This window comes from Protopterus annectens, chromosome 1.part1, assembly GCF_019279795.1.
Source record: "Protopterus annectens isolate FY-2018-M chromosome 1.part1, PAN1.0, whole genome shotgun sequence".
Lineage (NCBI taxonomy): Eukaryota > Metazoa > Chordata > Ceratodontiformes > Protopteridae > Protopterus > Protopterus annectens.
In genome coordinates this window covers 312,612,382-312,640,321 of record NC_056726.1, presented here as the reverse complement: position 1 = coordinate 312,640,321, position 27,940 = coordinate 312,612,382, and the positions used below count along the sequence as shown (strand labels likewise).

At 39.1% G+C, this 27,940-nt stretch overlaps 1 protein-coding gene across 3 annotated transcripts in view; it reads right to left on the bottom strand.

Annotated features, from left to right (window-relative positions):
- The window catches only part of FECH (ferrochelatase), a 336,602-nt gene that overhangs the window by 192,520 nt on the left and 116,142 nt on the right, over positions 1-27,940 (bottom strand). For all 3 annotated transcript variants that reach the window (XM_044074844.1, XM_044074827.1, XM_044074836.1), the window contains exon 6: positions 6,542-6,648. In XM_044074844.1, coding sequence (XP_043930779.1) covers positions 6,542-6,648 — 107 coding nt within the window. The remainder of the gene's footprint in view (positions 1-6,541; positions 6,649-27,940) is intronic.

Below are 27,940 nucleotides of genomic sequence, written 5' to 3'. Positions count from 1 at the left end.
TGCATGTATTTGGGTTCAATGATGTAATGAAAAATACAGCAAAAGGAAATGATATACAAAAGTTTTGGTAAAATATGGTTCTTGGGAAACATTAGACAGATGTTACATACTAAGAGAATAATGTAGCATGGTGCGAACCACAACAAATGTATCCATACCATGCCCATGTATAAATTAGGTTTTCTAAGCAAGTAAAAGTCTATTCTGACAAACACCAACATCTTCTAGTATTTCTTCTGAAAAGGAAGCTATTTAATGATTGGGTAGATCATACCAAGTGAAATCTTATTAAATTAAAATCTAAACAGCAAAGATCTCCCAAAGGATTGAGATAATTCTAAACTGAAGATTACAAACCTGATCACAATGAAAGCAAACATTGTGTGGAACAATAGTCACAATAGGTATCTAGAGGGCTTTAAAAAAGTGAAGGATTTCCATAAGGAAAAAAGAACAAGTGGAACATGACAGGATAAAGAGCAACTGAGAGAGGCTAGAATGTTTATTCAAACATACTTGGAAGTATGAATTAACAATGATTAAAAAAAATGACAGCTAAAATCAGGAATTATGAAAATGGAAGTATACCAGTAGACTCAGGAAAATTAAGAATCATCATTATCAACCCCATTTTTCGGCATGGGGCCAGGGTGTTGCATCAATTGTAGTCACCTCTCTTGACTCAATGTCACTCTCCTATTTCGACCATCATGCCTAATCATTACACATATTTTCTTACCCAATCCTTCCATATCTTGGATGGATATCCTTTTTTTGATTGCCTTCCTCCTGTGTCTTCCAATATTATGAATGTAATTGTAAATTATTACAACTCACTATACAGACAATATGTAGAATGAGAGTGTGACACACTGTTAATGAAATGTATTAGAGACTGTTGCAACTTTTTTTGGTTAACAGAAGTAGAAAGAGGGGTAGTAACATAAAATTAAAGGAAACTGAAATTGAAGATGCAATGAGCATATGGAATAAAAAGAAACAGGACACAATATTTTCTGGGTGGGGATGTGCCATTGACTTAGAATGAAATGGTAGCAGTTAAACCAAAGAAGGGGAAGATCTTTTTGGACCTCAGTTCATACAGATCTATTTTGATTCTGAATTATAAAGAGTTTATGATTATCTTGGCAAAAAGAAAGGCAGAGATATTGCCAAGAATTTAACAGACCTAGCCTAGATCAGTGTACGTTTATAGAAGGCAAGTATCTGACAACATTAACAGAAAATTTATGATTCAAAATTATGCACTGGACAATTACAACATCCTAATGTTAACAGATGTGGATACAGGAAGTATTTGACAAAAGGAGTTGGAAATTTATGAAGCAATATTTTAAGGTATTTGGATTTCTGCAAACATGGAAATTTATATTTATAGAGGAGCTCAAGCTAGGGTACAGTGCAGTGCTGAGCTGTCTAAAGCATTTAGTCTTACGACGAAGTAGGCTTACGACGAAGTAGGCAAGAACATCTGCTTTCAACAGTACATTAGTCTTACATTTAGATTCATCTAAGACTAAGACAATCAAGTATAATTGCATATAAACAGAGAAATGCTAAAGAAAAAAAGCTTTTTTTTTTGCAGATGACATACTTTTATATGTTACCAATCAGAAACATGATATAAAAATTATATTTTTTAAATGTTAATATTTTACCAGTATAGCAGGATGCAAAGTAAATTATCTAAAAGCAAAGGTTATAGTAATAAATTATGCCACAACACAACTTTGTATAGAACTCCGTTTTTTGTGGAGACATGACAAGTTGAAATACTTGGGAGTTTGGATGAAAATGGATGTTGAGCAAGAAGCTAAAGAAATGTGGGAAGAAATTACTCAAAAGATTATAAGTAAGATAAAACTACAGAAACTATTACTTACGGACACTGGCAAGAAGGTACAAGTGATTAAGATGTTTTTGGTCTTACTAGCTATTTAAGTCAGTCAAGCTTATATTCATCAACCGAGAGACCAGCTAAGCAGGGAATATGAAAAATGAAATTAAAGTATGTTTTTTTCTGGGGGAGGGGGTATAGAAAACAAACAATGCAATGGGAAAATAATGCTGATAAAAACAGGGTGGTTTCGGACTCCAGATTTGGAGGCATACTGTAAGGTCATACAGTTCAGATTTATATATTTGACTTAGGATTTGTAATGTATATTTCTAAATGAAAAGATATGGCAGGCATAGTGTCCAAGGAAGCAACAACAGGTTCAAATCTGGACAGCTTTAGGAGAGGAACATTAAGAGAATACTGAACAACCTTATATACAAGAAATTATTAAATGATTCCTTAGTCAGAGTCTGGAAAAATAGACCTCTACCAATAGGCTACACTGCATTAAGTAGTAAGAAAGAAAAAGGAAAAATAATGAATATTTGGAAAGAAAAAAAGATAGAACAGAGATTCTGAGAGCAAATGGTAACAGAAGATGAGGTAAAAAATAGGATGAAGGCAGACAAACGTTTGGATTACTGAACGCAGATCAGCTTGCATATACAAGTCTAATGATAGAGCTGAAAGACAATATGCAGAGGCTGGATAGAAATAGTTAAACCACAAATAGCAAGTTTTATAATTAAGGCCAGAACAAATATGGCAGACTGGAAAAAAAAGTAGAAAGTACAGAACATAAGGCTATTACGTTTGAGAATGCAATCCAGTATAAAATTAAAAACGGTATGGAGCAAACACAATTAGAGACACTGCAGATAGTCAGTGGATAGAAATATGTATTTTATCTAAAAATACAAGTAAATGGAAACAATTTAGAATTTTTGCATGGAAACGTTTACAAAAATATTTCTATTGCTCTACAGGACTTGAAAAAATGTTCCCACAGACAAGAGGCACATGTTGGAGATGTGACAGTTCAAAAAGAGGTTCTTGGGGGCATAAAGTTTGGGAAAGTATGCAGCCACTTCAGTACAAAACTGAACTGAACAAATAAAGTCTTAATACTTGGAAAATAACTTTAGTATAGATATGCTCTTGTTGAGTTAGTGTAAAAATAACATACACTAAAGAGGTGAAATGTTATGTTTTGTGTTTTTAGTGATGAATCATAACTAGAAAAATGGAAAACAAAACACAAGCCATTAATAAAACGGGTAATAAAAGATGATTACAGAGATTAAAACATGGAAATGATAACTGTAAGAAATAGTAACAGAACTCCCTCATTAAAAATGAGCTGTAGAGGATTCCATAATGGAAAAAGAGTTTGAAGAGGACACCCAAGATGTAGCTCTATTTGATAAAATAGATTGTAATACAAGATATGAAGTTATTGGTCCTACTGTTGATTTGTACTACAGTGAAAATAAAACCACACGGTCACTAGTTAATTCCTGATCTCAAATTATACTGTAAATAGTAAATGTGTGCTTAAGTACTTTTGTTGAAGGAGCAATGCTAAATCAATCTTGCGATTAAGACTAGATAGAATAGTTGTTTGTGATGCATGTCTTTACATGATTAACAATGGCAAATTACGGAAAGTCGAATGCAAGCACTGGTTATCCAACACAAGGTTAGTTTATTAGTGTCACAAACATGCAATTATAAAATGTCTGTTATCAGCAATCAGTGTTGAAATAACAAGTGCACCACGCATGGGGCCTGTATAGTTTGTAAAAAAATAAAATGTGGTACTCCATAAAATTTTGCTCTTTTTAAAAAAAAATAATAATGATAACTTAAGCATAGATTATTACTCCGAATGACAAGTACAACTGCAACTGCATAGGTGCTAGTGGGGGTAGGGCAATGCTTGAAAACAATGAGACAATGTCACTTGAACTTAACAATAACCAAAGTTTTAAATCTCTCAACTTGGTAGCATGTTTATTTATTTATTGACATGTGATTACCGGGAAATTCACACTAGGTAGAAGCCCATTTTCTGCGGAGGCCTAGGAAGAAAAGCTCCAAATTATTAAAAAACATTTTAATAATAATTTTACAATCTTTAAAAATAAAAAAAGCTGCAGTTCAAATAATTATAATAAATTATACAATGACCCCCCCCCCATTAATATTCAAAAACATGCACGATGATTGGTCAGCATGCACGTTGTAAATCAGAGTTATAGTAATGGAAAAAGGTCCGGTCGCCCGGACTTTTTCCATTACTATAACTCTTTTTTACAGCAACGGAGAATGCAAGATCTCCGTTGCTTCACACTGTCTCGTTATGTTAAAGGAGTTTAACATAGCGAGACAGCTTTAAAAAAAAAGCAACGAAGATTCAACGGTTGGCTTTGTTTGGCCACTCGGGCTTCGCCATCGTGACCAACCCACACCAACCTGGGTAAATCCAGCATTACCCACACCCAGGCGTGGGTTATTGCTATATTAGACACTGGTTAAGAATTGATGCAAGGTATATGACAATCATTTAATATTTAGAGAAATTTTAGATAGTTTATAGAGAAAAGAAAGGCAAGTTCATCTAATTACAAATAGGAATTGCAATATGAATTGAGGGAAAAACAAGCTTATGGTATATTTAGGGTGAAATTCAGGGAAGAGAATTAGATACTATGAAACTAAGTAAAGAAGGGAGAGTAAGAAGGTATATGGAATGAAAAGCATTTATTCACATTTAGGGATACAGTTTATCCTGATTTTGAGTAAGGACAAAGCCAGATTTCAGCTAGGAAGTCTTTCAGAGTGGTTTTGAAAGATGGGAGGGAAGGTATAAACCTGATGGATACAGGTAAGCAGTTCCAGGCCTTAGCAACCTTGTACAAGTACAAGCATGTTACAAAGCCCTCTGATTAACCCTGAACAACATAAAGAACTCATACCAGATAATTACTATTTTGTCAAAGAAACCTACGTCACTCTTCAAAGACTTCTACCTAAAAAAGATTGGGACACCCTCACAGCATCCTTCCATTACAAATTGGATGAATTATTTTCAGAAAATCTAAAGGATCTAACCCAGACAGTAAAGATAACAGGAAAGAATAATTTGTTAGACCCTGTACCTAAAAATATACCACAAGTGGTTTCAAACCTAAAATCACAGAGCTTTAAGAAACCTCAGCACAGTTCAACTGTCTTCAAAATAACACGCAAAATCAGTGCTATTATTTCAACTAAAATATATCACAATAAAGTGTATATCAATAAAATTGAAAGGGACATGTTAGATAACAGGCAGTCAGCAGTCAGTGTGTGCACAATATTCAACCAGCTATGGCTGGAATTATATCAATACCTCATGTGCTAAGCCACTCGAGAGTACAACCATTACAAACATATCCCAGAAAAACTCTAACAGACTGCCATACTAAGGGGAACATGGATTTAAAAACATAAGAAAAAATAAAAAAAGTTTACAAGAAATGCTCTACAACTATAAATAAAAGAAAGCAAAACACAATTACTAAAATACAAACAGTACATAAAAAGACAAAGACAAACTTGGAAAAAACTTAGCACAAGGAAACAGAGCAGGCATATTACAAGTATGCAAATTCTCAGCTAGTACTCATACTGCTGGATGTTTGGAAATAAATAAGGTTTGACTATGACTCTCTGCAAACGGTATATGCTCTTAACAATCATTTTGTTGGAAAAAACAAACCTGACCAACTTGCTAATTACATTACATCTTTAGATATTGATTTTTCTAAAGTTACCATATATAGACCTTAACAATAAATCTTCCTTAAAGATGTCTAAACAAAAACTTCTAGAATGGGATCTGATCACAATCCCAGTTTACTAGTCTACATAACACAGCGATAAGTTATAAATTACAGCTAATGGGTAGATTAACTTATTACTTAAGGGTTATGTTCCACCGAAATGGAAATAATCATTTGGTTGTTTATTTTCAAAGAAGGTACTTGCCTCTATATAGACCTTGACAATAAATCTTCCTTAAAGATGTCTGAACAAAAACATCTAGAATGGGATCTGATCACAATCCCAGTTTACTAGTCTATATAACAGAGCGATAAGTAAATCTACCCATTAGCTGTAATTTATAACTTTTTACTTAAGGGTTATGTTCCACCGGAATGGAAATAATCATTTGGTTGTTTTTATTTACAAAGAAGGTTCTAGCAGTGAGGTCCAGAATTAAAGACCAGTCGCTAGTCCTGGGTAAACTTTTTGTGCAATGGCTTATAAAGTATAACATCTAAATCACGTACTACATTTAGTATGGATGCCATTCAGCATGGGGTTTTGAAGGAGCATTTTACATCGACTAGTCTGATGGATTCCTAGCTAATGACTTGGGACTTCACATCCCAGTGATTTACTCAGACCTTCCAAAAAAGTGTTTGATAGTTTACCCCATGGAAGCACTCAAAGCTATGGTACAAAACAAAATAAATCCTTATATACATATACCAAATACCTATTACCTATAGTAATACCTAATGAAGGTAGCACAGACACTTAGAGCTTCTCTGAACCATGCTTGAAAAACAAAGGCTTGACAAACATGAAACATTATAAGATATGATTCACCACACTGTAATCTGCAGATACCTGAATAAGAAGAGGATGTGTTGGCCATCTGTCTATTGTACTCCATTTCATCTTTGGCTTTAGTCCATTTTTGCTGTAATATCGATAAATAGCATTTAAGCTGCTTCCTGAAAAAAATAGCAGCAGCTGAGATGATGCAGATAGTCTGTACAATGTTTAAAGATGCTGAAATAAAATGGAATTCAGGGTATAATATTTAAACAAATTTAACACAATCATCCTTCCTAATTAACAAAGCTTTTCTCTCTTGCTTCTGCCCAGTATGCCATCAAATGACATGTAGGGGGTACAACAAGGGCAATGGTCCTTGGTGCTACTTGCAATACAAATTCTGGTCTTTTTATAGGGCAAGGTTGTTATCCACCTGGAGTGCACAGGGACATGCACATACAAGACATGTATGCTTACACTTATCACCAATTTACAGTATCCAATCCACTTACTGCATGACTTTGGAATGTGGGAGAAAACTGGAGCACCAGGAGAAAAAAAGCATGCAAACACATGAAGGACATGCATATTCCACACGTAATCTATCTCAGCAGAGAACTGAACCAGAAAACCTTGTGCTGTGAAGCAACAATGCTATCCACTGCAGCACAATGCCACCCAAGGCTTTCTTCGTACCAAATAAAACATAGAAACATCCCTATTTAAACTGGATGCTTTAAAACATGTGACAAACTACTAGCCACAAAACAAGAGACATGTAAATACCTTCAAGTTAAAAAACTAGCTCAAAAAATAGGACTACTTCAATTAGTTAATGGTCTAAGCCCCCTTTCTGATCCAGCTCCATATGATAACAAAAATTTAAATCTCATACATTCTTGAAAGATTCTGAGTAAAGCATTAGCGGTCATCTTGGCATAATTCGGCTTGTACATTCTCTGAGATAACTTATGAGATGATTTACTAATGCAAAACACCTCACAGCTGTTATAAGTAGCCACAAGCACATCACAAACGCAAATTTACAATTTTGTAAGTCAAAGAAGCCAAGGAAGCAGGCACTGAAAAAATCTTAAATAATCAAAAATATTTAACTAAACAGTACAACCAGGATGACACAAAAGTAATTAATAGAATGACCATATTCCGAACACAGAAATTAAGAGGCACTGATCAGGGAACAATGCTGTGATATTTAAATTGGCAATAGAAGCAAGACACACACAGAACAGTGACCTTAGGGGTAAACACCGTGGATACACTATTTACAGGAGAAACAGCTTAGTTATAATAGGAAGCAAGAAGCTCTCTTCTACATAAGTGAATACATTAAAGCAGAATGGCATGCAAGACAAGATAAGAGGCAAATGTGGATCACAATGAAAAATTATAAATAAGACAAGCCATAGAAGAGCTGCATACACAACTCCTTGTTACACAGCAGAAAATGGAAAATGATAGACAGTATCCATGGAATGGTTGATAAAAGGTATATTTTAGTGAGGTGTGTTAGTGTACCAAATCTAAATTGGAATACCTTGGAATTTATTTATTTTATTTATTTATTTTATTTTACATTTGTTGACAAAACAGCCAAATCACTCTAAGCACATCAAAGGAAGCAAGCCTTAGACAACTAGTATGACAGCCTACTACAAACGGGGAATAAAAGAGGCTCTAAGAGCAGACATGGGGAGCCCATTAGGAGCAAGTGATCACTAAAGTTATTTACATTAAAGTAAATAGTGAACTGAGACAATCCAAACAGAGTTCTAAATTTCAAGACAGCAGACTGACAAAGTGGGACAGTGCCTCAGGAGGACTAAAAACTTGAAAAAAACTCTAATAAGCATGAAAGTGGTTTGGAACAATATATGCATGTACTCAATATACCAGTTGATTTATGGCCCTTTGCAATGAAAATGTGGTTAGGATCTTTTGCATGAGAGTTTCCTATGGCACTTCTTCAGGGATGCTGCCTCACATCTTTAAGCCACTGCATTCCTATGTTCTCCCAGCCCCACATTCCACAGGTTATGTCCTCTTAGGACAACACCATGTCACCAACTGCAAGAAAATCAAACCACTAAGGACATAGTAGTCTGGAACTGAAGCCACTCTGTCTGAAAAAAAGAGATTAGCCAACATACAGAGATACTAAAATGTTTAAGTACACAGTGCAGAGGTCCCTGCCAAAGATCAGCTGACAACAAGCAAAAGCATATCTGTTACATTCTACTTTGAGGGGCCCTCTGCGTTAGGTCCGCAGATGGGAAGAATCTCATGCAATAATCCCTGACCTGTACAAAACAGAGGATGTCAGACAAAATCTGTAGGCCAATGGCATCAGAAAGGAAGATATGCTACTGGAGTGCAAATTCAAGTTGGAGTGCTTTGATAAACAATTGCACCACAGACCAAATTCCTGCAGCACATACAGGACAATGGACACATTCTTGAAACAAGAACTAAAAGTAACTACTCTCACCCAACACTGTAGAATGCTCCAGGTTATGTGGCCATAAAATAGCAAAAAATGGATCTGGCAAGACACAGAGGGACTCGGAGAATGCCAACCCTTCCTTACGGAACCAAAGGAGACAAACAGAATCTTCCTAAATTCATGCACTCACCAAAAAATATCTCAACTGGTGGTGCTCATATAAAGTCCTGAAGGTCGCTGCCCCAGGATCCTACTTCAACAAAGAACAGGGTGTCAAATGGATTGATTCAATGATAATTACACAACTTTCAAAAGAAATAAATGGTAGCCCTAAAATAGTCAATTTTATTTATGAAAAACACACATATGGATCTCTCCAGATATTGTGAACTCAAAAATCTGCCTAGCAGATGTGATGTACATCAGGAACACCTTCAAAGAGATGAAATTCAAGTCTGTTGATGAAGTAGGATCAAATATCAGACGGTTGAGACTGGTAACTAATAGGTTCCAGTTATACCAGGAGAAGAACTCTGAGAAGCAGAAAACCCATCAGGAACTATCTACTCAGCCTGTGCTGTGCCAGAGTACTGCATTCTACAAAGCACTGACACATCAAGATCTGTTAATTTACTGACTCAACTAGCCTACTAGGCCTATGACCTATCTCCAGAGAATGCTCAGTGCATTACTTATATAAACAGGGCATATCTGGCCCAGGCACTGTGAAGACTACTTAAGCCTTGATGGAGTTTTTTCCTACAGCATGGCTAAAATGTATAATGACACTAGAGACTGCAACAAGTCTGAGACAGCTGAATCAGAAGAGATTGAAGAAGTTGTTATGGTTAAAACCCATTTAGAGATAAATGTGGATAAGGCATCAGAAGAGCCTAGCTTACATGCAGAGAAAAAACTGTGTGGTCTTGTGTACATGAAAAAGGTTAAGAAATGTACTGCAGTATCAGACCTGGAAGCTTCAAGAGAACAGGATGTGTTTGCAGGAAAATGGATCTCCAACCTGCATTACCATACTGCAGCACAAACAAGTTATCATGGAGCTTTGTTGCATTAGGTAGAAGTACTATATCAAAAATATTGCAAGGTCAGACACTTTCAAGATGGCTACACACTGATCAACAGCTTACTTTCAGCTCTGCCAGTATGAAAACAGAAACTGAGGAAAAAAGGAGTGCCACTGAAACCATTTTTTGGCCAGAATTCAGTTATTGGCTAATAAGTACACTGCTTAGATGCCAGCAAAGAAGAAATTTAGAGAACCTGAAAGAATACCAACCAGAAAAGGTAAAAAGAAAACATTGCCAGGGAAAGATTCTGCAGCAGTTTAGCAAAAAACAATTCAAGATTCAGCTTTGGCTCAAGAGATGGCTTCCAGTAATTTAGAGAAAAAATAAATCCGATGTATTCAGAAGTGATTAAATAAATGAAACACTTCTTTTGGCTGTTCCCGTTAGGGGTCGCCACAGCAGATCAACTGTTTCCATTTCTTCCTATCCTCTGCATCTTGCTCTGTCACACCAACCACCTGCATGCCCTCTCTCACCACATCCATAAAACTTAGCAGATGTGATGTACATCAGGAACACCTTCTTCTTCCTGTTATCTGGCAGCTTCATCCTTAGCATCTTTTTCCCAATAAACTCTGCATCCCTCCTCAGCACATGTCCAAACCAATGTAATCTTGCCTCTCTGGCTTTGTCTCCAAACCTTCCAACCTGGGCTGACCCTCTTATATACTTATTCCTAATCCTCTCCATCCTCGTCACACCCAGTGCAAATCTTAACATCTTCAACTCTGCCATGTCAAGCTCTGACTCCTGCCTTTTTGGCAATGCCACTGTCTCCAACCCATATAACATAGCTGGTCTCACTACCCTCTTGTAGACCTTCCCTTTCACTCTTACTGGTACTCATCTGTCACAAATCACTCCTGGCACTCTTCTCCACCCACTCCATCCTGCCTGTACTCTTCTTCAACTCTCTTCCACACTCACCATTACTCTGAACTGTTGATCCCAAGTACTTAAACTCATCCACCTTCGCCACCTCTACTCCCTGCATCCTCACCATTCCTCTATCCTCCCTCTCATTCACACACATATATTCTGTCTTAGTCCTGCTGACCTTCATTCCTCGTCTCTCTAGAGCTCATCTCCACCTCTCCAGGGTCTCCTCCACCTGTTCCCTACTCTCACTACAGATCACAATGTCATCTGCAAACATCATAGTCCATGGGGACTCCTGTCTGATGTCGTCTGTCAACCAGTCCATCACCATTGCAAATAAGAAAGGGCTCAGAGTTGATCCTTGATGTAATCCCACCTCCAGCTTAAACGCATCCGTGACTCCCACCGCAGACCTCACCGCTGTCACACTACCCTTATACATATCCTGTACCACTCTTACATACTTCTCTGACACTCCCGACTTCCTCATACAATACCTACAACTCCTCTCTAGGCACCCTGTCATATGCTTTCTCTAAATCCACGAAGACATAATGCAACTCCTTCTGACCTTCTCTGTACTTCTCCATCAACACTCTCAGATCAAACATCGCATCTGTAGTGCTCTTTCCTGGCATGAAACCATACTGCTGATCACTAATCATCACGTCCCTTCTTAACCTAGCTTCCACTACTCTGAAACACTGAAGAAGCATATCAAATCAAACAAAAAAAGTCAGGAGCATGGAAGAAGTAACTTTAAAAAGCTGTTCAGATGAACTATTAAAACTGCAAACGATATTTGAAATGAAGAAAATGGCTGAGTATGAGCTTCTCAAGAAGAGCAATTTCAAAAAAATAGTAGCGTTGGAAGACACAGCATACAGAGAAAATCTGAGATTTTAAGCTGTACCAGAGAAACTAGATGGAACAGACTGTATTGATTATATGAAAACACTAAGCAACTGGACTGGTGCTCACAAACAGGATTTTCAAACTGAAGTGGCACAGAGTGTATGCTCCAAACCTGGTCATGAGAAAGCAACCAAGACCTACATTAGTAAAAATGCAATCATATCAGCAGAAAGAGCTGCTCCTGACAAAACTGTTGTAGAGTGTTATATGTTAAAGATATTAAATTTGAGACAACAGAGTGAGGAAAATGATCATTATCTGTAAACCAGGCAGAAGATGAGCAAATTTATCCAAGCAATCAGGGAAGAGACAGGTGTGAGATTCATGCTGCTGTATCCAACTGTCTTCAGAGTATTTTTGTCCTGGTGTGTCAAATACATTTTCTGATGAAAAACAGGCCAAGGCAGAAATAAAATTTATCCAACAAAAAGTGTCACCGCAAACACAAGGGGACTCTGTTTCTCATTCCTCTGACAGTAAAGTTCAGACAGACTTTGCCAGTGAAACCTTTTCCAATGTTCCAAAGGTAAATACTTGAGGCAGAAAAAAGCACATGAGTTGACTAGAAGAATCAGGAATACCTTGGACTTGAACAGAGTCTGGTGTTGGGAGATAGAGATGAACAGGAAGTCCAGGAACACTGAATTTAGTGAATACACAGGAAATCATAAAGCAGTCAGTCACATTTGTGAAATATGGATTTTCAAGAAAAAAGTGCTGGAAATAAACAAGAATGTTGCTGACATTGCTAAACTTGTGGGTGGACTGTAAAGCATATACCCCATTTTATATCACTAACATTTAGAAGGACACTAAAAGAGGAAAAAAGTAACTAAGTGAAGCAATTTTCGCTCATTACTATTTGTTTAAAATGAAGCTGCATGTTATATACAATAAATCATCTTTGTGATGAGTGTAGTCAAGGGATTTTAAATGTGGGGGGGGGTCTTTTCAGTGGCTGTTATATGTGTTAAAGATATTATTGTAAAAACGTACTTTTTAGTTCTAAGAAATATATGTTTTGTAGTATAACAAGAGAAGAAAGGCTGCACAAAACCAAGTTTAATGTTAATACACTGTGATCCTGGGTTGCTGGGATGGGGTGGCATGCAAGGGTGCACTGATTATACTATATGTAGAATTAAGATATGCTCTCTTATTTTTACAAGGGTGAATGTCTAAATCAATGCTTTTGGATTAAATTATAAACAAGTGTTTTTTGTAAGTAAGTAGGCTTAAGAAAAAAATTATGAAAGACTTGAAAAATGCCAAGTTTCGTAGACCTGCAAAGATATTGGCTTGTTTTTTTCATTAACAAATATTCAGTGGGAGTCAAGAAGTCTGCAGCCAAAGGCAGTTGTACATTCTGTTCCGATGGAAATTGACAAATATACATTAAATACTTTTCCATGGAGATGAGCTGTCTGCAGGTGTAAGCAATTAATCTTGAGAGCTCTGAGCATTCTTTCGGAGGGAAATGCAAAATCTAAGGGTACAATGGCAAGCAGTTAAGTGAAAAGTAAAGTCTGAAATTATAGAAAATAAATGAGAGATAGCAGACTCCCTTGCAGCCTTAATACTTTAATGTATTTAACAGAACAGTGTACAATTTAGTTTTATTTTAAGATAACCAATGCACATTTTATTAGAGATATTAATGTTTTCTGAAAGCATGCAAGGAGTTTTTCATAACTGAGAGAGGGACAGAGATATGAAAAGAACAGACAGCAATCAGTGTTAAGTGGGAGCACAGTGTTGCATGTGCTTTAGCGTTGATAACCTTAATTTTAGGTTAGGTGATGCTTGAGGGTGCAGATGTTGATTTGGGACAGTTGTTTATATCTAGATGGTTAAACTTCATTTTCTGATTATGTACATAGTTCTCTGCATTTGTTCCAAGTTAATTGGAAATGGGGGTGTTTTGAAAATGTATTTAGTTTTATGTTTCAGGGTTTTCATTAAAACAAAGTCTTGAAATATGTAACAAGTTCAAATGGAGATTAGAAACAACTGCATAAAAGATCAGACTACCAAATAATTTGAATTGAATGTGGAAATACATATTCAAAAAATTCATGTACGATATGTGGAAGCAACAGCTTTTTATCATTATGGCTACACTATCCATAATATTTTGGAATGTAAATATCCTTACAGGTATAGACAAAAGGGAAAGAGCACTGAATTATATAAAGAAATGCACAGTGAAAATAGCAATGCTGCAGGAGACACAGCTGGAAAGAAATGAGCATGTGAATTTAACAAAGAAAGGATTTTAGGAATGATATTAAGCAGAATATCAGGGACAAAGGAAAAGAGGAGTAATTATACTAATTGCTAGAGCAGCTCCAACAGTAAAAAAAATGTGGGAAAAAGATGGCAATAGTAGGTTTATGCTAGTAAGGGACTACTGGCAAGGGATGAATATTACACTGGCATGCATTTAGATTCCACAAAAATAAGAATTTTGGGAGACATAATCAGCTTTCAGCAAGGAATTCTGCATATAGGTGGGAACTGGAACTTGATTTGCAATAGTGAGGATGCATCAGGAAAACCAGAAAGAAAAATGTCAGAGAAGAGGATTTATGAAAAAAAAATATGATACTTGGAATGGCAGATCTGAATTTAGTAGAAGAAATTTGGACAGAATTTGCATATTATTTCACAAGGTACAATAATTGGGTTACACTAGACAAAAATTATATTTCACATGAATATTTGCACTTACTTGAAAGGTTTGACACATGCAAGAACTATTTCAGATCATGCACTCAAACACCAAGATAAAAATGCAAGCTAATGAAAAACGAATGCGAGGCTGGTACTTTGTCAGCTACCTCTTACAATGAGAGGAATTTAAGGAATGGGTGGTGGAAATTATTTGAGAATTATTAGAGAAGACAGAAACACCTTCAGAAGTTATAGTTAGTGAGTGGGATAACATGAAAATGGAGTTTTAAAAACAGTAGAAACAATTGAGAAAGAGAGAAGGTTAAGAAATAATAGGAATAATTTAGAGGGACTGACAGAGGTTAGCATTGCAGAAACAGGAAAACCACAAAGAGCAAGAGGTGAAAATACAGACTGCTAAAGAGAAAATAAGCGAGTTTCTGGACAATGTGCATGAGTTTAGAAACATTGCTGTTAGCAACTGTTTTTGATAACTCCACAGCACAAAATCTTTAAGCACAACAACTCAGGCAGCATCAAGTTAAAAGGGTTGTTGCCAAATTTAGGGAACCCATGACAAGAAAAATAACTAGAGATCCTGCAGATGCTTGAGAGATTTCAGAATTGTTATGGAACTCTGAATAAAGCACAGAAGTGTGGAAATCAAGATAAAGCACAAGTGGAAATATTTATGGGAGACTTAATTATGTTAAGGTAAGAGGAAAATGAAGCTCAACAACAATTAAGACAGGAGGAGATTAAATAAAAATGGTGATGTATAAATCAATCGTCAGGAAAGTCTCCAGGAACAGAAGATATTCCTCTGGAAGTTAGGAGAGAAGAAAGTGATGAAGATCTGGAAGATTTTGTTTAACAGTTTAAAAGGAGGGGGAAGCACCAACATTTTGGAAGAAGGCTGCAGTGGCTGTATTACCTAAAGAGAGAGTAAACACCCGTCAGATCCAGCTTCATACAGACCCATTTCAATTTTAAACCATTATTACAAAATGGTTATGTCTACACTACCTAAAAGAATGTCAAAGATGTTGCCAAAATTGATAGATATGGCTCAATGTGGTTTTGTGGAGTGGAGACAAACTTTTGAAAACATGAACAGAACAATGGTGATCAAGAGAGAAGCAGAATGTAAGAAAATACCATGGTTGTTGGTGAATCTTGATGCAGAGAAAGCATTTGAGACCGTAAGCTGGGATTTTATGAGTAGGAAGTGGATGCATTTGTTTTCCCTGATTGAATAATAAGTTTAATTAAGAAGATAGAAGAAGAATCAGAGCCAAGAATTAAAGTGGGAGGGCTCCTCTCTGATGAGTCCTTTTTTTTTTTTTTCCAGAGGAACTAGCCAGAGCAGTCTTCTTTCCCCTTTTTCATTTTCTTTATATTTAGAGCCATTGGCAAAAAAAAAAAAAAAAAGAGAGAGAGAGAGAGACCCAAAAACTCAAGGACATAATTGGTATGGTACTCAGAAAATGCTGGGATTATTTGCCGACAATGTTATTTTATACCTGTTAAATCCAGAAAAGGGCATCTCAGTGTTGTGGAACATTTTGAAACAGTATCAGCTCTTTTCAGGATACAAAATTAATGAAGATAAATCAAAGGTTATAGCTGTAATTTACATATCCACACAGCATTTGGTTATGCAATACCCATATTTATGAGGATACGAAATGATGAAGAATCCAGGAGTATGGATTAACAAGGCTTAAAAAGGCTTCTGTTATGGCAGCTAAGGATGTGAGAAAAGACTAGAAATATAATACAGAAACTGAGAAAATAGAAGCTCCTGTTTATGGACATGGACAGTAAGATACAGTGAAAATGTTTTTAGTCCCTTTAATTTTATATATGGGTCAGGCATATTTTTTTCCTCAAGAACAGAAGTTGTGGGGCACTAGGTCTCCTTTTTAAGGCCCCCTGAGCCAGTGGTAAACATTACTCAAACCAGCCATAAACAAGCTCTACAACAATGAAAATTACTGAACCTACACACATTGCTAACATACTGGCTGACAGGTTCAGTGCAAACTTAAAAGGAGAGATATCTATTCCAGAGGATATGAACTCAACGAGGAATTAAACCCACAGTTAGGACAGCTGTTTAATCTTAGCCTCACCTCAGTGTGGTCCCACTTCATAAGGGCGGCCCCCCCACAGACCCTGTTAATACCCATTAGCTTGACAAGCCTTATCTGCAAAGCCATGGAGAGGATCATAATGGAACTCATAAATAAATATCCCAGAAGGGCCTCACAGAAAACGGATAACTGGTGCCAGAGCCATGGCCTAGCTACCATATAGGTGACAATCCACTGAGCACAGAAAAGTCATCAGGATCTGGGGCTATGTGTTGCTAAAGTAGTTAAACCTTCTATATCGCCCACCTGATCATGAAGGGATTCACATCTAGATCAAGGAGGTGAGGTGACCTGACATATAAGGCCATGTCAAACCCAGATTTTTGATGAATATGCTTCACCAAAAAAAATAGAGATCCTCAGAACCATGGCCTTGTTCAAGGAATCTTGACCAATGGATGGATCAGTGTCACTGCTTGACAGAGGCACAGAAAATGATAGGCATAGTAATAGCCTAGTATGAACCTATGAACCTATGAACCTATGAATTAATAAAAATTTAAAAGAATTTATTTGGGAGGAGAAGAGAGCAAGAATTAACTGGGATAAGTTGATCCTTCCAATAGGAGGTGGTTTAGGATTACCTGATTTGAAGAGATATTTTAGAGCTACACAGTTCATAGGATCATAGGAAGTTACTAGGCTATTGGCCCTGAGGTCTTTACAAGCCTAACCAAGAATTTAGCCCAGTACCTACACAATGCTCCTGTCCAGCAGGGACACAGGTGGAATCCTAGGGATGTATTTTCTGTTCCCCATCCAGTTATTCAGGGTGCGCTTAAAAAGGATTAATGAGGTACTCTGCTTGACATGGAGAGGGAGTCGATTCCACAGAAGGCGGAGTCTCTGGGGCACAAATCTGTCCCACCAGCAAGTCCTATTGATGGCACAGACTAGGCTGAGGTCACGCGTGCAGGTTACTCGAGTGAAGCTTGACTTGCGGATATGCAGTAGTCCATCAAGGCAGGGTCTGAGATTACTTTGTATGCCCGACAGATGTAACTTCTGAGGAGTCTGTATGAGACTGAGTAGAGGGACAGGCTTTTAGCTTGTGTGTGTAGGGTTGATGTCTGAAGTCCTGGAGTCTCATGGTGAGGAACCTCTATGGTCTCTCTAGCTGCTGCATGTACTTTGTGAGGTACATGCTGAAAGGTGCATTGTACCCAATAATGGGTCTTATAAGGGAAGAATACAGGGATGTTATGATCTCCTTGTCCCTGGATGAGGTAACCTTCTTGATAAGGTGGGCCATGTAGAAAGCTTTCCAACAATGGAGGCAATATGGTGGTCAAAAGTCAGTTTGCTATCAACATGGATGCCCAAGTCCCTCAAGACTGACTGCATGCTTAGGACCTTGTTATTAATGTTAGAATTTGTGGGGACATCCCTCTCCACAAAGGGGATGATGCATTTTTTGGCATTCAGTTTGAGGGCATGTTTCTGGCACCAGTCATTTGTTTGGGCGAGACCCTCTTGGAGGATGTCCAGAGCACTAGAAGAATTGATGACAGCGCCCAGCTTGAAGTCATCTGCAAACTTGATCAGCCATAGCCCACTGGTTTTGGCCTGCACCTCAGAAAAGTACATCTCAAACAGAGGCCCCAAGATCGACCCCTGGGATACAACGCTCGTTATGAGTCTACTGCTTGAGGTGGCTTCCCCAACTTCGACTAGGGGTTCTATCAGTGAACCAGTTTGCTACCCATCTGGTAACATATGGTTTGATGCCTAGTTGAGAGAGTTTATCTAATATACCCAAGTGGGGAATAGTATCAAATGCTTTGGCCAGGTCAAGGTAGGTAGTGTGCACAGTCCTCCACTCATCCATGGCTTTGGTGACCATCTCAAAGAAGTGGACCAAATTTAACAGATATGAACTACTCTTGATGAAACCAAACTGTGTGGGATCAAGTGTTTGGAGGTTTCCAATGTCCTTGTTAATGAGGTCCATGATAATCCATTCCACGGCCACGCAGATCAGACTAGTTAGGCTGATGGTTCTATAATTTCTTGGATCGGTGGACAGTCCACCTTTGTGCAAAGGGATGACTGTGTCTGCCCTCCACTTGGGTACAAAGCCGGTACTCAGGCTTTGGTTGAATAGGGTGTCTAATGGTGCCACAAGTTCCTGCCAGAGTTCATACAGGATGCAGCCTGGGATGTTATCAGGTCCCATGGAGGCTGTATTTTTTGCCTTTGAGAGGACAGTGATTACATACTCTCTAGAGATAATGGGAGGGGGCAGGTGCTGGGGATGTCCTGATTTACTGATGGGGGGACAGAGGGGTGAAGATTTGCGGAACCTGTCTGCCAGCAGGTTGGCTATATCTATGGCGTTTGTGTATGTGGTGTTCTTGACCACCAGTTCTGAGCAGATCTGAGTGCTTCCTTTGAGACTGCAAATATATGTGAAGAAGGCCTTATGACTGTCTTTAGTAGATGTGGCCAGTTTGGACTCGAAGTTTGCGTTGGAGGATTTCACTAGTGCTCTTATTTGCTTGTTCAGTTTAAGGAGCGATTGCTTCCAGTTACGCACCTGCTCCTTCTTGGTCCTGGACAGCAATTATTTTTCCTTTTATTAGAGAGTTTACTTATTGCAGATATCCATCAGACAGGTTTATTCTTCTTTGAGGAGGAAGATTTTGTCCTGTCGGGTATTCTTGATTCCATGCAGCTATACAAATGCTTGTATAGTACTTTGGTACAGGTTTGGATGGACATTTGTGCCAGTTCCTATGGAGGGGGGGAACTGTGAAGCTGTTTATACCTTCTCTCAGGAGGTTGTAATCAGCTTTGGAGAAGTTTTTGTTTGACCCCAGCAAGGGGGGCGGAGAAGATGATGACTTCGAAAGTGACCACTTTGTGGTTGAATCTTACCAGGGAAGATGACACTGTTGGGATGCTGCAGTGGTTACTCTTGTTGGTTAATACCAAGTCCAAGATATTATCACCTCTTGTGGAGGTGTTGAGCAGCTGGTCAAAGGCTTTGCATTGATGAAATCAAGGAATCTCTGGGCGGTTGTGTTTTGGCATGAGTAGTTCTCCCAATCTATGGTTTGATATTTAAAAAGTCACCCAGGATTAGGGTAAAGGGTTGAATCTTGATAGATTCAAAGAGGTTCAGATAGGTGGAGTGGGCATTCTTGAGTCAAAGTTGAGGGCCTGTAGCTAACTAGGATTTTAACAGGGGTCTTTGTCAACAGTTTACTGCACCTGGAGTCTCTCCTGTGCATCATACTGTTTGACCAGCCTGGAGGTGGTATGTCTTTAACATACACTGAAACTCCACCTCCTTTTGCTTTGCTGCCCACGGTCTGGGGACTGAATGTATGATAGGACGACTAACCTGGTATGGCTGGGGTGCTCTTTGCAGCTTTGAACCAGGTTTCTTTGGCTGTACAAATGTCAGCATCTTCCAGGGTTGAGAATGCTTGCAATGAGTGCAGTTTCATGTTTAGACTCCTAGCGTTTAGCAGCATGACCTTTAATTTGCATTTAGATTAAATTTTCTTGTTGGTAGTTTTGACCTCATGGCATTGCCTAAAAAAGGCACTATGGAGGAGGCAGGAGCCTTTTCCAGAAGCCTGAAGTTCAAGGGAGACAAATGTATGCCATCTCTGGCAAAGCATCATGGTCGGTCAATCATGTCTTCCCAAGCTGTCAGGTACTAGATCCAGTTGGAATGACATCAGAAACTAAGCCAGTTGTTAACGTCAATCATTTTCTGTTTGTACTGAGGCATCATTCTGGGTAACAGTAGAATGTTGCTTAAGGCTAGGTACATAACATGACTTTCTCCTTATCCAGCCTGGTGAGAGGCACATCTCTGTGTGCCTCACAATGGAGTCACCTATGACTAATATGTTGAGTTTATGGTTAGGCCTTAGTGGCTGTGAGAGGCAGGCATGTGGACTATGTGTGGTGTGGCGGGCTGTGGAGTTCACATATGTTTTTGCCTCAGAGGTCTCTTTTGTTTGGGTATGTTTTTGTGGAGGACCTCTGCATATGTGGGTGCATTGAGTACGTGTGGGTGGTTTTTGAGGTGTGGTTTTGACAACCTTCTCAGTGCCAGATACACTATCTTGTGAGGGAGAGAACATAGACACTAGGGCTCTTAATATAACTGCATCTCTCACAAATTCTGTTCCTAGGTGGTAGTAGTAGAGGGTAGTCTGTGTACACAAGGCAGTTGCTACACTTTCTCAGGATGCCCATATCAACCCGACTGGCAGGAGAAACTGTAGGAAATCATCCATCCATATTTGTCAAAATCTGAGGAAGAGAGGCTAGAGAGAGCTAAGAAGGTAAAAGGTGAAAGGTCTAAGAAGAGTACTACTAGGTGATCACACAAGTGCTACTAAGGGAAAAATTGTAGCAGGAATATCTGGCAATGGGTTAAAAACATTGCAGCTGTGATGCACGATGCTTAAACAAGGCCAAACCAGCTCAAACTTGGGGTTTAAATACCACAAAATAATAGAAGATTCTAGTAAAACAGAAATCTAGCCAATACTGCTAGCCCCTGCTCTCTTCCAATCAGCTTGTGCCAGACACGGTCCAGGCAGCCCTGCTATTCTCACTAACAGAGAAGAGAAGCTCCTACCAACATACAATGGCTGCCAGAAACAGTAATGAAATGCAGTAAAATGCAGTTAAACAGTAATGAATTGCAGTAAATAGCAATAAAATACAGTTAAACAGTAATGAAATGCAGTTAATCAGTAAATTGCTTTAAAACAAAGCAAATGTGATAAATTAGCTATAAGGTACAGATAAAAACAATAAGCAAGTGCAAACACAATAAAATAAGTGAAAATAAATAAAAAAGCACTTTAATTGGTCTTGGAGTCTCAGGAATTTTGTAAAACGTCCCAGAGATGATGCACCTCAGCACAGCCTGGTTCAAACAAGGCTCATATATATATATATGCCAAAAGTGGAAGGTTATAATTCAAAATGGAAAGGGGAGATGATAAAGCAGGGGAGAAAATTCAAGAAACAAAAGAGTGGAATTTTGGAGGTATGTCTTTAAGAAGAATAACAACTATACACAACAGTCTATTCAAACTTGGGCTCCAAACTAATTTTACATTAAGAAGGCTTGTGGGAAGAGAGGGTAGCCTCCACCTTTCCGAGATGGGAACTGCTGGTGTAAGTCTTATTGTGCCTTTATTTGACTGGCTAGAAGGCTTGCTTATTTAAAAAAAATTTGAATCTCTGTGCCTGAGGCATTTGGCAACATTAGGCAATAATGCTACTTATAGGTTCATAGGTAGGTACTAGGCTATTGGCCCTAGAGCCTATACAAGCCTAGCCAAAAAGGTACCCTGGCTTTCGCCACCCATGAAAATTATTTTCCTGTGCTCCTGTCAAGCAGAACCACAGAAGTGATCCCCGGGGTGAATTTCCTATTACCCATCCAATCATCAATATTTTTCTTGAAGAGTGCTAATGAGGAGCTCTGTTTGACATAAATAGGTAGTCTGTTCCACAGTATGGGAAGTCTCTGGGACAGGAATCTATCCGTCCAGCATGTTCTGTTTATTGTGGTGACAAGGTTTAGGTCCTTAGAGCGTGTACCTCGGAGGGATTGGGATTTCTTTAAGTGGAGCATGTCCAACAGATCTGGGTTTGACATAGCCTTGTATGTTAGGCAGAGATTGCCTCTGAGTAGGCGATATGCGACGGAGTAAAGCTGGAGTTTTTTGAGTCTGTCTGCGTAAAGCATCTGTTTGAGGCCAGTAATCCTCTTTGTGAGGTATTTTTGCGGCCTTTCCAGTTGTTGTAGATGTCTTGTGAGGTACATACCAAAAGGGGCATTGTACTCTATAATGGGTCTAATGGGTGTGATGAGTAGAGGGGAACAATGACCTCTTTTCTTCTGGATGAGAAACCCTTTGTGATGAGGTGTGCCACATAGAAAGATTTCCTGACCACTGTGGCAATGTAATTACTAAAGGAGAGACTACCGTCCACCTGCGTCCCAAGGTCTCTTATCATACTTTCAGTGTTAAGTAGATCACCGCCTATGTGGTAGTTCATGGGTACAGAGTTTTTACCAAAGGGGATGACAATGCACTTTTTGGCATTGAGCTTGAGACCATGGCTTTAACACCAGGCATGTGTCCCAGTGATGCCCTTTTGTAGGATGTCCACATCGTTAAAAGTTTTGATTATGGCTCCTAGTTTGCAGTCATCTGCGAATTTAGTTAGCCAAAGACCTTCTGTGTTTGGTATCTACTTCTCTGAAGTACAGGCTAACAGGAGAGGACCCAGGACTGAACCCTGTGGTACTCCAGTTGTCACTGGTCTGAAGTCGGATTTGGAGTCTGCTACTTTCACAGTGTGGGTTCTGTCAGTAAGCCAGCTGGCAACCCATCTTGTGACACAGAGATTTATACCTAGTTTAGTGAGTTTGACACCATCCCCCAGTCTGGAATTAGAGATAAACACCTTGGCGAGATCTAGATAGGCTGTGTGAACCACCTTACCCTCATCTATGGCTTTGGTGACTGCTTCAAAGAAGTCTATCAGGTTTAGGAGACATGATCTGCCTTTTACAAACCTGAACTGTGTGGGGTCCAGAGTTTGGAGATCTCCAATGTCTTTGTTTGAGAAGAAGAGTGTTGCTGGTGTCTGCTAAACTCTACAGAAGCCAAGACTTGCATTACCATACCAACTGTTTTAGTACTTGTTTCTCACATTAGTTTTGTTACAGCTGCATTAATTGAGTGTTTTTGTTCTAAATAGCATTTTCTGACCTTTTTACAGTCTTCAGTTAGAACTGCCTTGGTTCCACTTTAGTAGAGGGGACCAGAGTTATTTTCTGGCCCAGGACTGTGTAAAGGATAGAACAGTGTGCTGTTTTTGGATCGGCCAGAGGGCCTTGTTTGTAGTTTTTTTTTTTTTTTTTTAAAATCAAACCCCCTCTGCTGTGTAAGCGTCGCAGTTGCAGATCTAGCTCATAATCTATGAGGAAGCTAAGATTTACATTACCATATCAACTGTTTTGGCACGTTTTTGCATTGTTTTTGTCACAAGTGCATTAATGGAGTGTTTCTGTGTTGAATATCTGTACTTTTGTCCTTTTTTACAGAATTGTTTGAACAGTTCATCTCCGAGTAGCAGTACCTAACAGTGATCTGTACAGTCACTGATATCTCGCAGTGCAATCCTCGCATGTAATCCGTGTACACACCAATAAATTTCCCTTAAATAACATTACTGTCTAGACAGATTTTTTTTAATTGCTAGAGCATCTAGTTTGCACATAGCTGAGCATTGCTCGTCAAGTTCCTCATCTTACTGACTTATTCAATATTTAAATTTCCCTCAGTCCTCCACATTAGATCAGCAGCCACGGATATGCACTTCCTGCCACTCTCTGTGGCCAGTCTGGTTGAGTTAAGTATTCTGAGCCATTGTAACAACTGCATCATGTACACTAACAACCCACTTATTCTTAATAAAACAGATAAAGTGTATTTACACCTCTCGCATACTTTAACACTGGAGGCAAAACTCTCATACAACAAAACTAATCCTACAGAGGTTGTCAGTGACACTTGGACCACACTTGCTGCACAGGCCCAACACATAAAAACTACTTATGCTGAGGCGCTTACAGGTAACCTTCCTAAAACTAAGACATCTTGCACAGCACGATCAAAAAAAGGGTCCTCAGCTATCATGCAAACACTTCGCTAAAACACTACCCACAGCTACACATAGTAACACTGTATCCACTGCTTCTACTGCTAAGCCATTAAGGCAAATTCCCACACAGCTAAATCTTCTGGTCATTGATGACTGAACCACAGGTACCAGTATGACTATCATAGTCTATGCGGGTGTTAATGATCTCTCTGTACCTCTCTTGACTATATGAAGCGAGGCATGATCAAGCTCCCTGATTATATGTCTCGGGCATCTATAAGCCTAGCACTGGGCAACATACTACCTTCTCCAAGGATGATGTCACATTACCAACAGAAAATAACTGATTTTAACAAACTGGTTTAGCTTCTGGTGTCAATCCAAGGGGATACAATATTTGACAGCCTGGGGAGGACATAGTTGACAGGCCATGCTGCTTTGTCAGGGATGGTCTGCACTTATCCCCTCTTGGCTTTCCGACATTGGAAAAGACTTTCTCCGCTCACATAATGCCTTTTTAGGCAATTCCAAACTGATAAACCTCTTGACTTAAAGGAATATCTGAAGGTAGTACTGCTCTGTGCTAGAAGTTTTAACAAGAAACTCCACTCCCTAAAAGCCTTCCTCTCCCTGGAGAGTGTAGACATCTGTGCAGTAACAGAGACATGGTTTAAAGTCATGGATAGTAACTCAGCAATGCAGTGTTATAATGCCTTTCACACCTTTAGACCAGCTGCTGCACAGGAGGGAACTAAAGGTGGAGGAGTCTCAGTCTGTATTAAAACCAACCTCACATCCAGGTTAAAGTATATGACTTGGTGAAACTCATACATGTGCAACTCACCACAAACAGGATCTTATACCATATCCTTGCAACAGGTCCTCCTCCATGTCCCAGGAAACACATAACTACCTACCGCAATGTACTAGACTACCTCACCATTCAACCCAATGTGATATTCATGGAGGATCTTGGCTTAGTCAACTACCTCTCTATAGATCGAGAATCCTACACCACTTCTAATGCACAAGCCCAGCAATTCCTAAACTTTGTTAATATCAATATCCTAGAACAGTTAGTCCATTCTCCTACCAAGGGTACAAACATCCTTGACCGTGCACTCATGAATATGGGGGGTGGATGCTCCTCACAATGTAATGTCGTTGTTCATCAGATCTGACCATAAGGCAGTATTGCTTGAAATAAAAATTAAATCCAGGGATCCAGTGAAACAAAAAAACCTTCCAAGGCTAACTTCTCCCTACTAAGCGACACCTGGGCTAAATTCCAAATACCCCCCTCCCAAATCCAGTAAATACCACAGCATATGCTGAACTGTTTACAAAATCTCTGTACAGTCACATTGATAGCTGTATAGACAGAGCTGTGCCCACTCATATTAAGTACAAGACAGTCTAAAAAAAACAAGCCACCTTGCTGGCATCACAATATTGGTTATATCACAAAAGAAAAAAAAATCTTGGAGAAACAAAGTCATACACACTAAAAGTTCTCTGGCCAATCTAAACAGGCAGCTAAGCAGGTTAATTAATACTTCAAAGGCTAAATTTGAAGAAAAAATAGCTTCTCAGGCAAAGGATAGCCACAAAGCTTTCTACAGCTATGACCAGAACATCAGAGGAAACATGCAACAATGCGCAGAACATATTGTAAACTGGCATCCCCCACACTGAACCAGAGGTCACTGCCAACCTTTTGGCTGACCAGTTCAGCTCAACTTTCTCCCCCCACTACCCCCAATAGTCCAAAGGAAATACACCACATACCACAATCCCCCTAACCATTACTAGGAAACAGATCATAAGTTCACTTTCCAAGTCCAAGAACACCTCATCAATGGGGCCAGATAACATCCTAGGATGCTTCTGAATCACTTTTCAGCTTTAGCCTAAGGTCAGATTTTGTGCCCAAGGAATGGAAGACTACAGTCATTTGCCTGCACAAAGGAGGTCCAACCACTGATCTGGGTAACTACAGACCAGAAAATCTGACCAACCACATATGCAAGGCCATGGAAAGAATCATCATGGACAAGATAAATGACAACATGGGTAACCTGCAAATGCTGGAACCATCAAAGTTCAGCTTTATTAAAGGAAGGTCATGCCTATTAAATCTGGTGGATTACTTTAAGAGGGTCAAAGCATTGGATGAAGGCAAGATTGGGCACACATTTTACTTCTACCTGGCCAAGGCTTTTGATACAACACCCCACTCGGGTATTACAGACAAACTCACTAATTTAGGTATAAACCCTCTTACCACCTGCTGGATAGCAAACTGGCTCACTGATAGAACCCAGGACTTCAAAATTGGTGAGGCCATCTCCACCAACAGGCCAATAGCTGGCATCTATTTCTCTAAAATGGAAGCAACTGCTGAAGGTTTATGGCTGACTATGTTTGCAGACAATTGCAAGCCAAGGGTTATTATAGACTCCCCTGCAAACACTAGCTTTCTTCAAGAAAGTCCATCTCTGACTAACAAATGGTGCCAAAGCTATGGTCTTAAACTCAGTGCTAAGAAATGCATAATTGTACCCCTTAGGAAGTCAACCACCTGGTTAATTACTAGGCTGATAATACGCCTCTAAGAGTTGACTCAGCGGTCAGGGATCTGGGTACACACAGACAGTAGTAGCCTTACCTTCGACCACCACATGGCCATAGTGGTAACAAAATCCTTTTAGCAGCTTACAAGTAATGGCATGGCATCTAGGTTCAAAGAGGTCATTATCCCACTGCACTCCACCCTCATCATGTCAATCAGAATACAATGCTCCCTTTGGTATGTATCTGACAAGGCATACGCAGCAACTAGAGAGGCATCAGGGATTCCTTACAAAAAGGAATACAAGGCATAACAAACCTGGATTATGCAGAGTGCCTAAAAGCCCTTTCCTTCTAGTCAGTCTCTTACAGACTGCTGAGGGGTGATCTAGGTCTGGCTTACAAGGCATCCGCAAACCCCATACTTATGAATCTCCTGCATATTTGTAAGTCAAACAGTAACAGAAATACAAAGTCTAAGGACCTGAATTTTATCCACGACTTGAACAGAATATGCTGGAGAGGCAGACGTGTCCCAGAGACTGCCCCTCCTATGGAACAGGCTTCCCATCCATGTGAAGCTGAGTTTGTCTATTACCCAGTTTAAGCACAATCAAGACCAGTGGATGGGAAACAGGAAATTTGCACCAGGCCTATCTCCCATGTCCCTTACAGAGAGTGGTACCTTATAAATGTCTAGTCCTCAATGTCTTGTTTGGATACAGTACATTATTCTTTCTGGAAAACCTGGCTAGGTTAAGAAAGGTTCCCTGGGTCATTAGCCTAGTAACCATCTATAAATCTAGGATTCTAGTAACTATCTATAAATCTATGATTCTACGAAGAATTAAGACAACATGAGAATGGTGAAAAAAGGTTTTGCAAAGAAGGATAACTGCAAGTAGGGGTACAGAAAATGGGAAATAGAGGCTGGAATTTAGTGGAGAAACCTGGCAAAAGAACTAAGGTGTTAGTAGCAAATAACTAGAGAGGGAAAGGTAATAGAACGGAATGAGGCCAGAACACGTTTGGACTGCAGGCTAGAGATAAAGTATGGGCAAACAGA